The sequence below is a fragment of the Clinocottus analis genome, unplaced genomic scaffold, assembly GCF_023055335.1.
Source record: "Clinocottus analis isolate CAN_PGR_092001 unplaced genomic scaffold, fCliAna1.0.p SCAF_7, whole genome shotgun sequence".
Classification (NCBI taxonomy): Eukaryota; Metazoa; Chordata; class Actinopteri; order Perciformes; family Cottidae; genus Clinocottus; species Clinocottus analis.
The window spans coordinates 14,896,697-14,910,309 of NW_027176229.1; the positions used below are offsets into that span (position 1 = coordinate 14,896,697).

The 13,613-nt window shown below is 40.2% G+C and overlaps 1 protein-coding gene across 3 annotated transcripts in view; it reads left to right on the forward strand.

Annotated features, from left to right (window-relative positions):
* The first annotated feature begins 4,098 nt into the window (after positions 1-4,098).
* edil3a (EGF-like repeats and discoidin I-like domains 3a) overlaps positions 4,099-13,613 on the forward strand; it is a 106,274-nt gene continuing 96,759 nt past the window's right edge. For all 3 annotated transcript variants that reach the window (XM_068604772.1, XM_068604773.1, XM_068604774.1), the window contains exon 1: positions 4,099-4,473. In XM_068604772.1, coding sequence (XP_068460873.1) covers positions 4,410-4,473 — 64 coding nt within the window. In that variant the 5' untranslated portion in view covers positions 4,099-4,409. The remainder of the gene's footprint in view (positions 4,474-13,613) is intronic.

The following is a 13,613-nucleotide window of genomic DNA, read 5'->3' on the forward strand; positions in this document are numbered from 1 at the left end:
ACTGAGCCAGACAAACAGTATTTGATTGTTTTAGACAACTCTTTTCACACCCTAAATTTGGTATCTTCAGCTATTCCAGTGATACCATCTGAAATGAAATAATTTTCAGACACTGACTGATACTGCACTGAATTAAAGACTTAGAAAGCGTGAAAGTAGGCCATGATGTAGATGTACGTATAGGATTACTGGCATACCACTCATTAAGTCAGTTCTAAGATATTACATTATTAGAGCTAATTTCCTGGCTAATTAAACAGCTATGACGTTTAGAAAGTTGAGAACAGGGTGGAAGCTCATGACAATCGTTCAGCATACCCGATACATCACTCCATTATGCATTCAGCATAAACTGACAAAAACACTGTCGAGTGGATCGTCAGCGGAGCATAGCTGACTACTCAGCAACCCCAGCCAAATATTTTGATTTCCCACCATAGTTTAAATAAGAAATGCAGGTTTGTGGATAATGGGGGCTCGGGCCAGTGTTTCAGGCAAACCACCAGATTGCTGCCTTGGACGTATTCGTAGTGGAAACAGATGGGACGGGGTGCACAGTGGGAGCTCGGTAGAAAAATAAGAATACTTTCGATGTGACAGGGTTGTCTTTTACAGTTATGTTTTTTTAATCATTATTTAGAGATGAAATACCCAGTGCTATTATATATATATTGTGCAACTGTTGGATTTAAATGACAACAATGGCCAAATGTTTAATTGAACATAGGAACAAAAGCTCAATCAAAATCTAATGTTCGGTGCATTTGTAAAGTTAGCACTCAGTTTCTTGTATTTGCTGCAGAAAAAGTGTATTAAAATAAGACAAAGAGAGGAGCATGAGCTGGTGCCAGTGGTATCATCGGCCTGGGATTAACAGAAGAGACTGAGAGAAATAGAGAAGCCTGCTGGGGGAACACATAACTCTGCTGCGTGTCCCAATGCTGAGAGAGGATGGGAAAAGACGATACAATGCAATATTCTCTTTGGAATTAATTCACTGTCTCTTCACCAAGAGCATCTAATTTAGTGTTGCTTGCCTTCCTTACTGTCTCGCCTCCTCTGTCTCCACCACTTTCTTTATCCATCTCCTTTGCTATCTTGTTGTTTCCATCCTGCTCTGCGCCTCCACTCCTGCCACCATCGCCACCCTTCTAACCATTGCATTTTTGCCTTAGCTGTCTCTCGTTCTCTCTCTTTCTCTGCCTTAGGCCTTTGTTAGACTGTCTTTGCGGCGAGTGCAGAGAGAAAGAGGGAGGCCTTGAACAAGACTCAAGCAGTCTGATTTGGAAGGAGAGTGAAAGAACCTGGAGACATGAGAGATGAGAGAGGGAGCGAGTGGATATGAAAAATCTCTTCTCCCCCTGTGAGAGACCGAGGGAATGGAAAAAAGAGAGGGAGCATACTGATAGAAACACAGACAGGCAAGGAGGGTGAAAGTGATTAGCCCCTTATCCCCTGTTTTAAAGAGGTTAACCTCATTAAAATTGTGGTTATGAAAACGCTGAAGGCACGCTAGATTATACAGCCTCATGCCAATAGTACATTCTTAGTCTGAATTCATACTCTTCACCCATTAAGTTTCGATTTCAGATAACTTCTGCATCCTAAAGGTCCTTTAGCCCCCTCCCCTATCCATTTGGATGAAAGGATAAAATCGTTGTGCCCTTCAAGGTGCGGATTATTGCTGGAAGATAAATAGCAACTACTCCTCTCCAACTCTGTAACTTTGGCTGGAAACAAAAACATGGTGCTGGTGTTAGTGGCTGAAATAAAAACAGCAGTAAATGAGTACAAAATGTAAAGGTCACTGAGTTTTCTAAATGGGTCCCCATGGCCTAAATGAGGATGGATGTGAGCTGAAGAGGATTCAATGGTTTAAGCTCTGCCACTCGACAAGGGCAAAAAGAACGAGAAAAGTTGAGTTAGAAGAAGAACTGGCTGTGGCGAGGTTTAGCTATACCAGTGAGGAGGATTTACAGAATACAGTTTTAGGAGCTGTCTTCAGTGTGTAAACTGGAATCCTGTATTTAGTGTACAGATTTACCAGCAAGCCTCTGTGAATCCTCTCTGATCATCTCTGTTGTTTAATTCTATCTCTCTCTCTGTCTGTCACACATGTCTGCACACTAGCTCATCAAATGTAAAACAAATAAACAATATATTGCCTATATTCATAATATTCATTGGATTAAAAAGGTACATTCCTATTTAATTCCAAACAAAATGTAGTTCAAGTGAAATAAGAATCATTTTTGAAACAATTGGTTGTGATTGTAAGAATAGAGGGCACCGTCTCATTGAGATGATAGTAGACACTTCAGAACTGCAGATGATTTATAGGTCTTGACCACGCGCATACTGTTATCGGTCTCTATCTACATTAAACCATAAGACACTTGATATCTTTCATGATTCATGCCAAAGAGCTCGGAAAAACTTCAAGGTCAGACTGATAACTATGGAATGTTGGGTGATGTCATCAGCTCAAAGTCGAGCCTTACCGAGCTCCTTTATCAGTTAAAGAACATTCTAAAGTAAAATGTTTGGTAATAGAGAATGGCATTTAAGAGGAAGCATGTCCCTTAAAAATGATGCTTTCTCCCAATTGACCAATTGCTGACCTGCAGTAAATGTCAGCAGAGGAAAACATAAAGTCCAAAATTGCATGCCATTGTTCTCTCCTGTTTTGGCCATCAGATATTCAACTTAACAGTTAACAGAAAGTACAATACATGTGCTTAATAACATTGTGAAAAATTGCACTTAATTTTATTTGTAATTTTAGTTGCCATCATGGTAATAATTAATGTAAATTTCAAGTAGCCAAAGTGCAATTGTCAGTCGGTTTCATCAAAGACTAATAGGTGGTGCCTCAATTATCACACGTGCCACATGAATCAGTGTGTGCAAAAAAAAAAAAAATTCAAAAATGCCACAACTCTGTGAGATAGCAATTTATATTCTAGCTGCATCAGGGCCTTGCCAGTAGTGTCTGAATGGATGGACATATGAAATCCCAAGCAGGTCATTAAGATGAACCTTTGAGTAAGATTTCCAGAACATGTGTCAATTCACTATGTAGCTGAAGTGACTTTAAACTGGAAAAACAAGGTGGAGGATATGCAATGGCTACATTAGTGGAGTCATGACATCGATGTTGCAGTATGGTCACACTCTTTACCTTTGGTATCCTTAAATTCAAAGTTACTTGCATGTTTGTTCAGTGAATATCACATGCCACTTTTATTTATTTCTTCTCCTGAAGCAGCAGACAATGTTATGACACAATACAGTATATAGTCTACAGAACTCTCAAATACATGTATGTTATGTTGTAATATATATGTAACTATTGTAAAGTAAATTATTGAATTAATCTAATATCGTATTGACATGGCCCAATGTATTCTTTTGGGTGAGAGTGCTGGTTCAGGATCTGCACCCAACAAGGCGTTCCAGACGGAAGATACTTGAAATAACTATCCAATTTTCTCAGACTTGAAAAGGAAGCCATGTGGAGTGAAAAAAAAAAGAGTTTAAAAGCGGCTTTAAAGCCAAAAGCCCGGCAGACTTTTTTTTTTGGAAGTGCTCTTTGGGAGAAGGGGAGGGTAAGAGAGCCCTAGTCGGTTTGCTGTGACCGACCGTGAAGCGCACATCCTTCGGTGAGCCAAACGGGGACTGTCCTTGAAGCTGCGTCAATTTACACCCGCCTAGCCCGGATGTGTGGGGATTGTACCTTCAAAACAAAATATTCACTTTTCAATTACCGTTAGTGTGCAAACATGTCACATACTTTTGTACAATGTATCCATGCAAAATGCCTTAAGTCAGCTATCTAGTAAAACACCATCTTGCGTAGGCCTTCATAGCTACAGCCTAGAGGCATGTACAGTATAGTGAACCAGACTATACACAAGACAATAAAACACTGTAATGCATCATGTATTAGCTGAACCCTTCTTTGCGTTACCAGGAATACAATGGATTGTTTTAAAAGGGAAACAACATGAATTCTCTCATTTTATTGTGGAAGTCCGATCCGGAAATGATGATTTACGCAGCGCGGGGAGGCTTGATGGTTGTTGTGCGGGAGCGCTGGGCACACACGCCGCTCTCCCTGCTACATCGCACCACTGCGGTAAGAGCAGGGGAGGCAGCAGCAGCCGAGACGGAGGACAGGAGGCAGGCGGGCACACTTCACTTGTTCCTGCGCGGAAACAACTCAGTCCCTCTGCCGACTTTCACACAGGTGGACTTCATCTGAGAGGACATATCGCAACAGATCCCAGTGCCCCCCTCCAGCCCGGCGACAGCGCAGCAGAGAGAACTTTTTGCTATTGCTCCATGATTATTTTTTTTCACACCACACCTCCGTAACCTTGGCAGTCAGACCTGTTCATTGGGGCAGGATGGGACCGCTGCTCTTTTCCATCTCCCTGTGTCTGTGCGCCGCTGTCCCGCAGCGGGTGATAGGTGAGTGGAAAAGTGACCGGCTGTCATCAGCGTTGACACAACATGTTTACATGACTAGTCTTTTTGTACCCCAAAACTGATCACATTTCGCAAGTTACCAAGTAGCCTGGATCCGATTATTTCAAAGAGGGGAGGCCCACATTAATAACTGAGCAAAATGAAATGTGCGTGTATGGAAATGTTGTATTGTTTGCGGAATACGAGCTTTTCAGCGAGGGTTAACAACAGGAAACTACCAGTGGTGATATGTGCCCTGCTCGTTAGTTAAGTGGTTTACTTGCGTGTAAATGACACTTGTGTGAGTCGATCAAACAGACGAATCCATTTTTTTGTCCGTGCGTAATGTTTCCGTGACAAGGGGGAAAATTGCTCCACAGGCGCGTGCAGTTCAAGGCAGCATCGTGCATTGCTCCAGTATTTTGTGCGCCCTCGCAACGGAGATGATTTTCAGCGGTTTATTCGCACCTTTGTGATGCTTCCAGAGGATGAAAAGAAGCTGTGCGTCCAGATATTGTCCCAGTCGATCAAGACAGAAATAACGTCACTTTTTCCTTTTTCACAAACTGAGTTTAGAAAAAAACAGAAAAATAGGAAGACGTCTCGACAACGTGGGCTTGAGACAGATCCAGATGCTTTCGCTTCAAGGAGATATGCTCGAGAGCCTCCTGTACTAGTTGCATCACGGCACCATTATTGACTAACATGTCACCAAGAGAAGGTCAATTGTGCGTTGCAAGTCTGATGTATAGAGTCTTGTCAAAAACTGTCCGACTGCGTTCAGTAGAGAGGACATTGTTGAAAGCTTATATATTCATCTGACCCACTAGATCAATATTTAAATAATTTGTTATCCCCCTCACCACTCTCCCTCTCCCCTCCCTTACCCTCTTGGTTTCTGGTGATAGGAATATTTAAGCTTTGGTCCATGCTGTATATTTTCCATGAACAGTGCAGAACAGTACCTGTGAGAATTGTGTAAAGAAAGCAGTGTAGCCCTTATGGAAGTGGGTCAAGCCATCCTCCTGTCTCTATTCATTTAGCAACATGCTTGCCTCAGGAGTCCCACATGTCAGACAGACCTCCATCTCCACACCAGGAGTGTGCCTTAAGCAGAGTTTCGAAGGCTCCCTAAGCTTTGCAGTGTCAACTGAGAATCAGCCGCTAGAAGATATAATACTCCCTGGTAGGCTGGCATAATGGATGCAGAAGAAAAGCAGGCAGCTTTAGTGCCGTGGGTCGACTTGTTTCAAGGCTCAGTGAGTTAAAAATACACCTCAAACTTGTCCCTCAATTAATCACATCCCAGTTAAATTGCGTTGTGAACGGTTTCCTACAGCGGTAACCTCATTCACACAAGAGGCCGGTTTGAGGAGGACATGGAGGTGGATGCAGGGTCTAAACTGTACTTGAGCTCTGTGAGCATCCTTACAGCCATCCTTGGTCACGCTGGCAGCTATTTTAGCAACATGACTGCTCTGGACTGACTCCAAAGGTCTAGTAGTGTTCAAACTCCTCGTCATAAGGAATACATCGCTGGTGATTAGACATTTTGTATTGTCCAAAAGCTACGTTATACTTACCTTTGGTGGTTGCCAAAAGGAAGCAGGTGTCTTCAGAGACAGCTGCTTACAAACACTCTATTCAGGATGTCACAGGGTGCCTGTGTCCACTGAAACAAATTGATGGGGCAGAAACATTCGCCTTCAGGTAAAACAGGCTGCATTGTTCCAAGTCAGTGTGCAATACATCACTTCCTCTGGTTGGTTACTGGTGCTGACTCTCACACATTGTTTGGCATACAGCCTGTCCGCCTGGACAAAGCACATGATGGCACCAGTGGGCCCTCTGTATATAAGATGCTTTTGTGCTCGTTTGGAGAGTCAGTTTTAATGAATTCTATGCATCTTAATTTTAGTCTCAGTCTTGTTATTATGGCCGCAGCCTTTGAAACAAATAAACAGCCATCTGGAGGGACAATGTGATTGTCCGCTATTAGTGAATCGTGATTAGTGTTAATATTGTTGGTCACTGTTCATTTCGCTCAAATATTTCACCCACTTAACACAGTTGAAGTAACACAATGCACTGATGTAGAAGCATTGTGATTTCTAGACTGAGTGTGGGTTCAGATTGGTCTGACCAGTTGCTCGTCATGCTCACTGACTGTACATTTCGTTCAGTTCAAAACTGGAGGGAAAAACGGACAGAAGGGTGCTTCCTTGTTAGCAGGAATGACATCTGGTGCCTTTGGATAAACAAAAGACAATTGAGTTGGATGGAAATTGTTGCCTGGCTGCATGTAAGACTGCTTTTGGTATCTTGGGGCCATTGATTTCCATTAGCCCAGTGCAGACTAACTCACTTACATTTTCCTCCGGCGCATTGTTTTACGACACTGTATGCACGGTGGGCTATAATTCTTGAGTTATGTGATGTATTGATCACAGTAAATATATAACCTTAGACTTGTAAACAAATTGCTGCAGCAGAACAGTATTGGCTTGAGCTGCAGCAATAAGTTGATTTATTGATTAGTCAAACTGAAAATGAATTTTGATAAAGAATTCATGAAGTTGGTTAAAGCTTCTCAAATGTGATGAGTTGCTGCTTTTCTTAATCATATATGACTGTAAACAAAAAAGTCTATTTTTGCCTTTGTGACTGAATAGAAGAAACAATCTGAATAAATTATCTTAAGCTGTGTGAAATTATTTAAAACTGATCAATAACAATTCAGTATTGGCCTATTCTTCAAAATAAAACTTTTTTTTTGATAATTAGCCTTCTAACCATCCGAGATAATGCACATCTCTAAGTTAATTGTTGAATTGCCTTTTTAAATTTAATACTTTTCAGTTAACTTGCTGCCGCTGTGCAGAAAATGATCGAGCTTGTGTTTGCAAACCGTTGAGGATATTATTAGAAGATGTTCTCTTTAAATGCATGCAGATGATAGCGATCCATCTAAAAGCTCATTAAATTTACTGCCCAGTGGCCACTGAAGGTCATGGCGGACGTATAGGTGACTTTTAATAACAATGACAGGCAACCTCCCTCTACAGTGCCCTTCAGTCTGGTTTTAAATGGCACAGTCTTCAATCAGTGGAGCGAGGTCAGACCTCTGTCAGATCAGCAGCCATGATAACCAAAGGAATGGGAGCAACTCATTGGACGACAACATGAACTCCAGGGAATGAGCTAAGGGTTATCAGAACATTCAGAAATCAATAGTTGCACAAAAACATCTCTTGCTGCTGTAACGACATTGGCAATTTCTATATTTTTTTAATATTTGTGGAATTTGATTGGGCTATTCATTGTCAGTATTTATTCTCCATTACTTATGATCATTTGACTTTTCTGCTGACAAGTTGAGCTGTTTGTCTTTGTTGTAGTCTGGCTTCTGTTGCCTGGTCTAGATTTCATGACTTATTGGCAAAATACTCCAGCGACAGTTACCTTCTTTTAGATTCTTTTAAAGTGATTTGAGGCTTTTCAGTTCTGCATTTGTGCATCAGACAGTAAAAATTAACAATGTGGAAAAAACAGACACAAAGACATTCGGCAGTAGAAAAATAGCCTCTTTTCACACAAGACCACCTATTTTCCCCTAATCCTGAAATCAATGTCTAATGTTTCTATTCAAAAAACTCTGGGAACATTGATTCAGAGTTTGTTCCAGACAACTTAAAAGTCTACCATTTGCTAAAAGCTAAATATTACACTATGATAGCTGGCATAAGTGGCGATCGTCTTCAAATTGTATTAATGCCAGTGTCAAAATTCAGACTGTAACTGTGCCAGAAAAAGAAAAAGCGGCCTTCTGAAACAGTACATAGATTATGTGAATGCTTTCGTTTGTAGTGTCATTTCATGTTGAGTGCAGCTTTACTTCACTTGTTCAGCTCGATCATGCAGCAGCACATCCTTTCATAGTTTGAGCAATCACAAGACCACATGCTGGTTTTAAGTAATCCCACTGGGTCATGATTAATGACTCAACTTTTGGAGGCACAAGCTGGCCCACACTGCAGGCCGTGTGAGGCACAAACAGACATTGCACACAATTAAGTCATTTGATGTCCAGTTTGAAATGAACTGTAACACATAGTTGGGGATTTTCCTGAGGCTTGCGAATCTTTTGACTAACTAAAATGAAATATTATATTCGGGAAAGAAAGCCATCCAAAGAGATCCAGATAGAACACATTTTGCCTGAGGTTGATAATGGAATTTGATGGTGCAGTTGGACTTTAATTGCTGTTTAGACAAATTATTTGTAAGATGTTGCAGATACAGGTTCAATACCAAATATATAGTAAAATATAAAGCAGTATTTAACTTTACTGCACAGTATCAAACTATACTGTTAACAGATGACCATATACAGATAAACGTTGGTTTATGACTAACCAAGTAAGGACACTGTGCTTAAACCCACATCAATGTTAAGTTGAAAGAGCATTTTGAACTTGGCATTAAACTGTATTTTTTTTAAATGAATTTTGTAGTAAAAGCTAATGAACACCATGTGTGTATTCACTCACATACATTTGCTTCTGGCTGCCATGGCAAAAAATGGCTGAAATAATCCTCAAATTATGTTCACTTCTTTCATATTGGTATGCAATATAATTATATGCATTTTTCACAATGTGTGCTATGGCTTACAGGACAGAGTAATTACCGATTCATCTCAATAATTCACTTTAACACACAAACATGGGTTTGAATTCAATAAAGTGTCAACACTGCAAAGCCTTCACAATGTTTTTTTTTACAATAAGTATAATTAGGCTGCATTTTATTGAGGGGGTTGGGGTGCTTTGTGCTAATTGCATTAGAAGAGGAAGTTTAGACTTCTATATCGTCTTTGCAGCATGGGATAAAAAACCCAACTCAAATTAGATTAGTTCTTATGCTGCATTCCAGAAAACTTGGAACTCAATATTTCTGACCTTTTACCAGAAAAGTACCGTCATGCACCTGGAGGTCGTAATTTAGCAATTTCAACTTGAACATTCTGACCTGAATAAATCTGAGAAATAAAGTCCAAAAATGTTGTACTGGCCCTGTTTCTAAAACAGTATTTTGTAATCTCATTTTGCTTCTTTTGCATGTACATGAAATAGAAAAGCCCAAATTTCATCATCCTCTGCAGGGTTTCACCAGTGGATTGCAACCAAGGCCAAAGCATCCGCAAATTATGTATTTTTAAGATGCATTTTTTTTAAAACAAAAATGTGTTGAACGAGTAGCAAACAACTTTCAGGAATATGTGCATGTTGTGTGTTAAACATTACTGAGTCAGTGTGAGAGCCTTCACAAAGAGCAACTCAACAAAATAACTTGTTTGTAACAATTTGCTGTTTAACTCATTGTGTTACCCAAACAGCAGCAGCCGATGAGAGAACGTGGACAGAGCACATTGTAACATTTCTGTTCTACATGTTTACATCTTGTTTATGCATATTATGCATTACTGGCCTTATTCCTTCAAAGGTTTATTTGCACTTTCAGTAATCAGCATACTTGTTGTAGTAATGTTAACTTCCACTGGTTCACTTTACTGTGTCCACCAAAGACTCTCTGCTCTGATGCTAACTGACTCCCCTTTAAGTGCGTATGTGGAAAGTTCCTCCACAGCCTCAATACAGAGCAGGGTAGAGGCTGATAATGAATGCTACAGTTTTTGGCCTTGGGGCCTGTATGATACAGGGTTTCGTTGCATTTCAGGGAGGCTTTTGTGATGTGTTTATTGCACATGTTCATATTGCAATGAAATAGCGACAACTTTGGCTCCGGCTCACTCGCTTGCTTAAGGTGGGCTGGCCTTTAAGCCCATGCCAAAGCTTTTCTGCCAGAGCAAAGCGTATGGACACATGCTCTTTCACGCAACTGGATTTGTAATGCACCGCAATTAAATTAAGCTTATGATACAACATTATCCATGACCATTTCATAATACACAATCGTACTTCTGTGAACACAAGCAGAGGGCCCCAGTCACTGTAAGACAAATAAAGGATTATTTTATCGTATCTCATCAGTAATGCGTAACTCTACACAAACACCAGTAATGTACAGTAACTTATTACTTTTAAATGAAAGTAGCCTGTGATATATACTATTTCATTGCATTATCATCGTTTTCTTTGTGTGCGCTAAGCACAGCCTTTGTATCGCAGTGGGAGTGGATACAGAGCGCTCTGGACCCTCCCTTTTTTGTCAGGAGGGTGTCAGAACAGCAGCAACTATTCATGATGGTTGCTTGCCATGAGTGAAAGTCCACCTCTCCACAGCAGATCAATAAGAATACATTATTTTGGATTAAGTGCAGAACTGCAGCAGCCTGTAAATCTGAGGAGGTGTGAGCAGTTTGAGCCTGTTTAAGCTCCATTGTGATACCAAAGCTTTAAGACAGTGAGATTAAAAATGAAATGTCATTTTTGAGAGTTTAAAGCTTGTACATGGATAGATGAATGACACATAGATCTTTGAATGTTTCATCTTCACACAAAATGCCCGTTCCTGACACATTTTTGGAGTGGAACATCTTCTGTTTTGAAGATATAAATGTCTTTTTTGCTTGTAATTTATATATTTTTTTCTATCGATATCAAAGACTTTTCTCATAATGTGGGTGTATCATTTCAGTTTTATGGCATCATCATGTGTGTGTAGGCCATCCAGTCTCATATTAACTTTGTAATGGGAGGATAAAATAAGGGGATCAAATAAACCCAAAGCTTGCAGCATTTATACTTGTATTTATTAGACAGGCATGCTTTTGTTGCTGCAGACTGGAGTTAAGCCTGTTTTAGTCAAAAAAAGATTGAGGAGTTAAAGCAATGAGCTTTGCTTTGGTCAGATAAAGTCTCTCCGTCGGGCTCGGGAACGCCACTGCATTTGCAATAAGCCCAATCTACTTATTGAGATCAAATGGGTGCAGGTGGCTTAAATTCTTACTTCAAACAAGCCCTAAGGAGACGCAGGCTACTTATTCTTATTCAAGAAGCATAGTTTAATCCTGAGCGCTATCTTAAAGTCTACCGACCAAGGTCTTAAAGAAACTTGAGTCATTAACTCTTTTCTTCTGTTGTTTGAAGGTACAGTAAATGATGCCCCAGAAGCATCATTTACGAAATTCATGTTCATCTAAATGCACAAAAATTCATGTTCAAGAAATTCAAGAAGAAATTCATGTTCATCTAAATGCACAAAAAAATAGTCGCAAAGTCTAAACCAAAAAATGGAGCTCGGTGTTTTCCATCTTTTACTGTTCTCTTTATGTACAGCCGTTGTTGTGATGATTTCTTTCTCTTTTTACTCTTTTGTCTCGTACTCGTATAACGAGCAAAGTGTAGATACAAGCCTTGTTTTAGGATGCCCAGACTCGATTAGCTCTGTAGTTCATAGCATCTTAACTTACATTTGATTACGACAATACCTGTACTGGTGATGCCGTGTGTGCGTGTGTGTGTGTGTGTGTGTGTGTGTGGGTGTGTGTGCAAGTGCGTGTGCCTGTGCGTGTGTGTGCAGTTGGGTGGGCTTGTGTGCTCAAAGCTGGGAGAGGTAACCCAGAAATGTCACCACACAAAGTCTAGGCAGCAATTCTGGCACAGTGTGGCTGCACATCTATACTTCACTCATTTGCCAACAAAACAAAACATGTCAGCCAGCCTAAATTGTGCTTGTGCTGAATGTCCACACGGGGTATGGATGGTGAGTGATGAAAAACAGGAAGGAGAGCATCTATTATTATTTTTTTTTTAATGTTAACAAACTATATAATGCTGCAACCTTCAACTAAAATATGACCAAACGGCCCTGGACTATTGCCAAGCATTTTTCAAAAGGGGTATTTGAGGTAATTGCATGAAGTATTATGCTGCACATTCAGAAGTGAAGTGCAATTTTTTTTAAAGTGGAATATCTCCAGACCAGATGTTTTAGATTACCTTTGGGGCTTTTAGTACCGGCGGGGGGAGTGCTGAGAGCCAGGATAGAAATCGCCTTTAAAGTGAAGTTCAATGAACAGCAACTACTCATCTTTAAACTCCAAAGTAAAGCTTATTAGAAAACTTGCAGTCAATTATTGCTAATAAAAAGTGCAAGTGTTGCAACAAGTTTCACCATTTTCGTAATTGTTAGATGCAGGTATATAACCGACTATTAGTTAGCTTCTTCTCCGGAAAATCTTTTTAAAGTTTTTTCAGACGAGAAATTATCGGCCAACAGAAGCCCAAATAAAGTGAACTTGTCTCTTGAAAGTCATCTGAGGCAGTGATAACAAGCAACAACCTCAGCCCTTGAACACACAGTGTGGCGAAGAGCTGCTGCTCTCCCTGACTTGGTGACAGGAAACAGTTGAAATCAACTTAATGCGGTGATGCGGTTTAGCAATGAGCACTATTGAGCTTATGTTTTTTCTGCTTTTAAGCTTTATTTGACTTAAGATCAATAGGAAAACTGAGCACTATCTGATTATTGCTATTGCTACCGCTATAGGTTATGTCAATGTATATTTACAGGGCCATCAGTTAAAAGAATGGGGTGGATTTATTACACAAAAGATCATACTATATCACAATAATGTAACGCCCCACTATCGGTTTGGTTTGCGTATTCCCTGAAAGATTTCCCTCCATTAACAAACACCCCACAAACAAAAGCATGCGGACACACTGTTGAGAAGATACAACTACTTTGAATGTGTGGCACGTGCTGAAGGTTTGCTGCAGGTGTGATGTGTTTGTATACCCCCTTCCACCCATCTTTGTGTATGTCATTGACGATATCACTTGGGAGCCTGAGCCTAGGGCCTTACACACCCTGCACACGCTGTCTGTGTATCTAATATCATGAGTATATGATGCTGTATGAATAGATGCAGTATTCAGTATCAGTCTTTAATTGTATTGAGCGGTACTTGCTGATATGCATCTTTTTAAGTCTTTGCACATTGTCGGGTAACAATGAGAGCAAAGCAGAATGAAAGACAAAAGACATTCATTTAGTAATAATCCAGCAGCTACATTAACAAAGAAGATTTCTAGCTGCTATACTGTCTATGGATGATCATCTGTTGTCACTTTGTGTAACAATTAAGTTTAAATTGTAGAGTGTATTTTTAACCA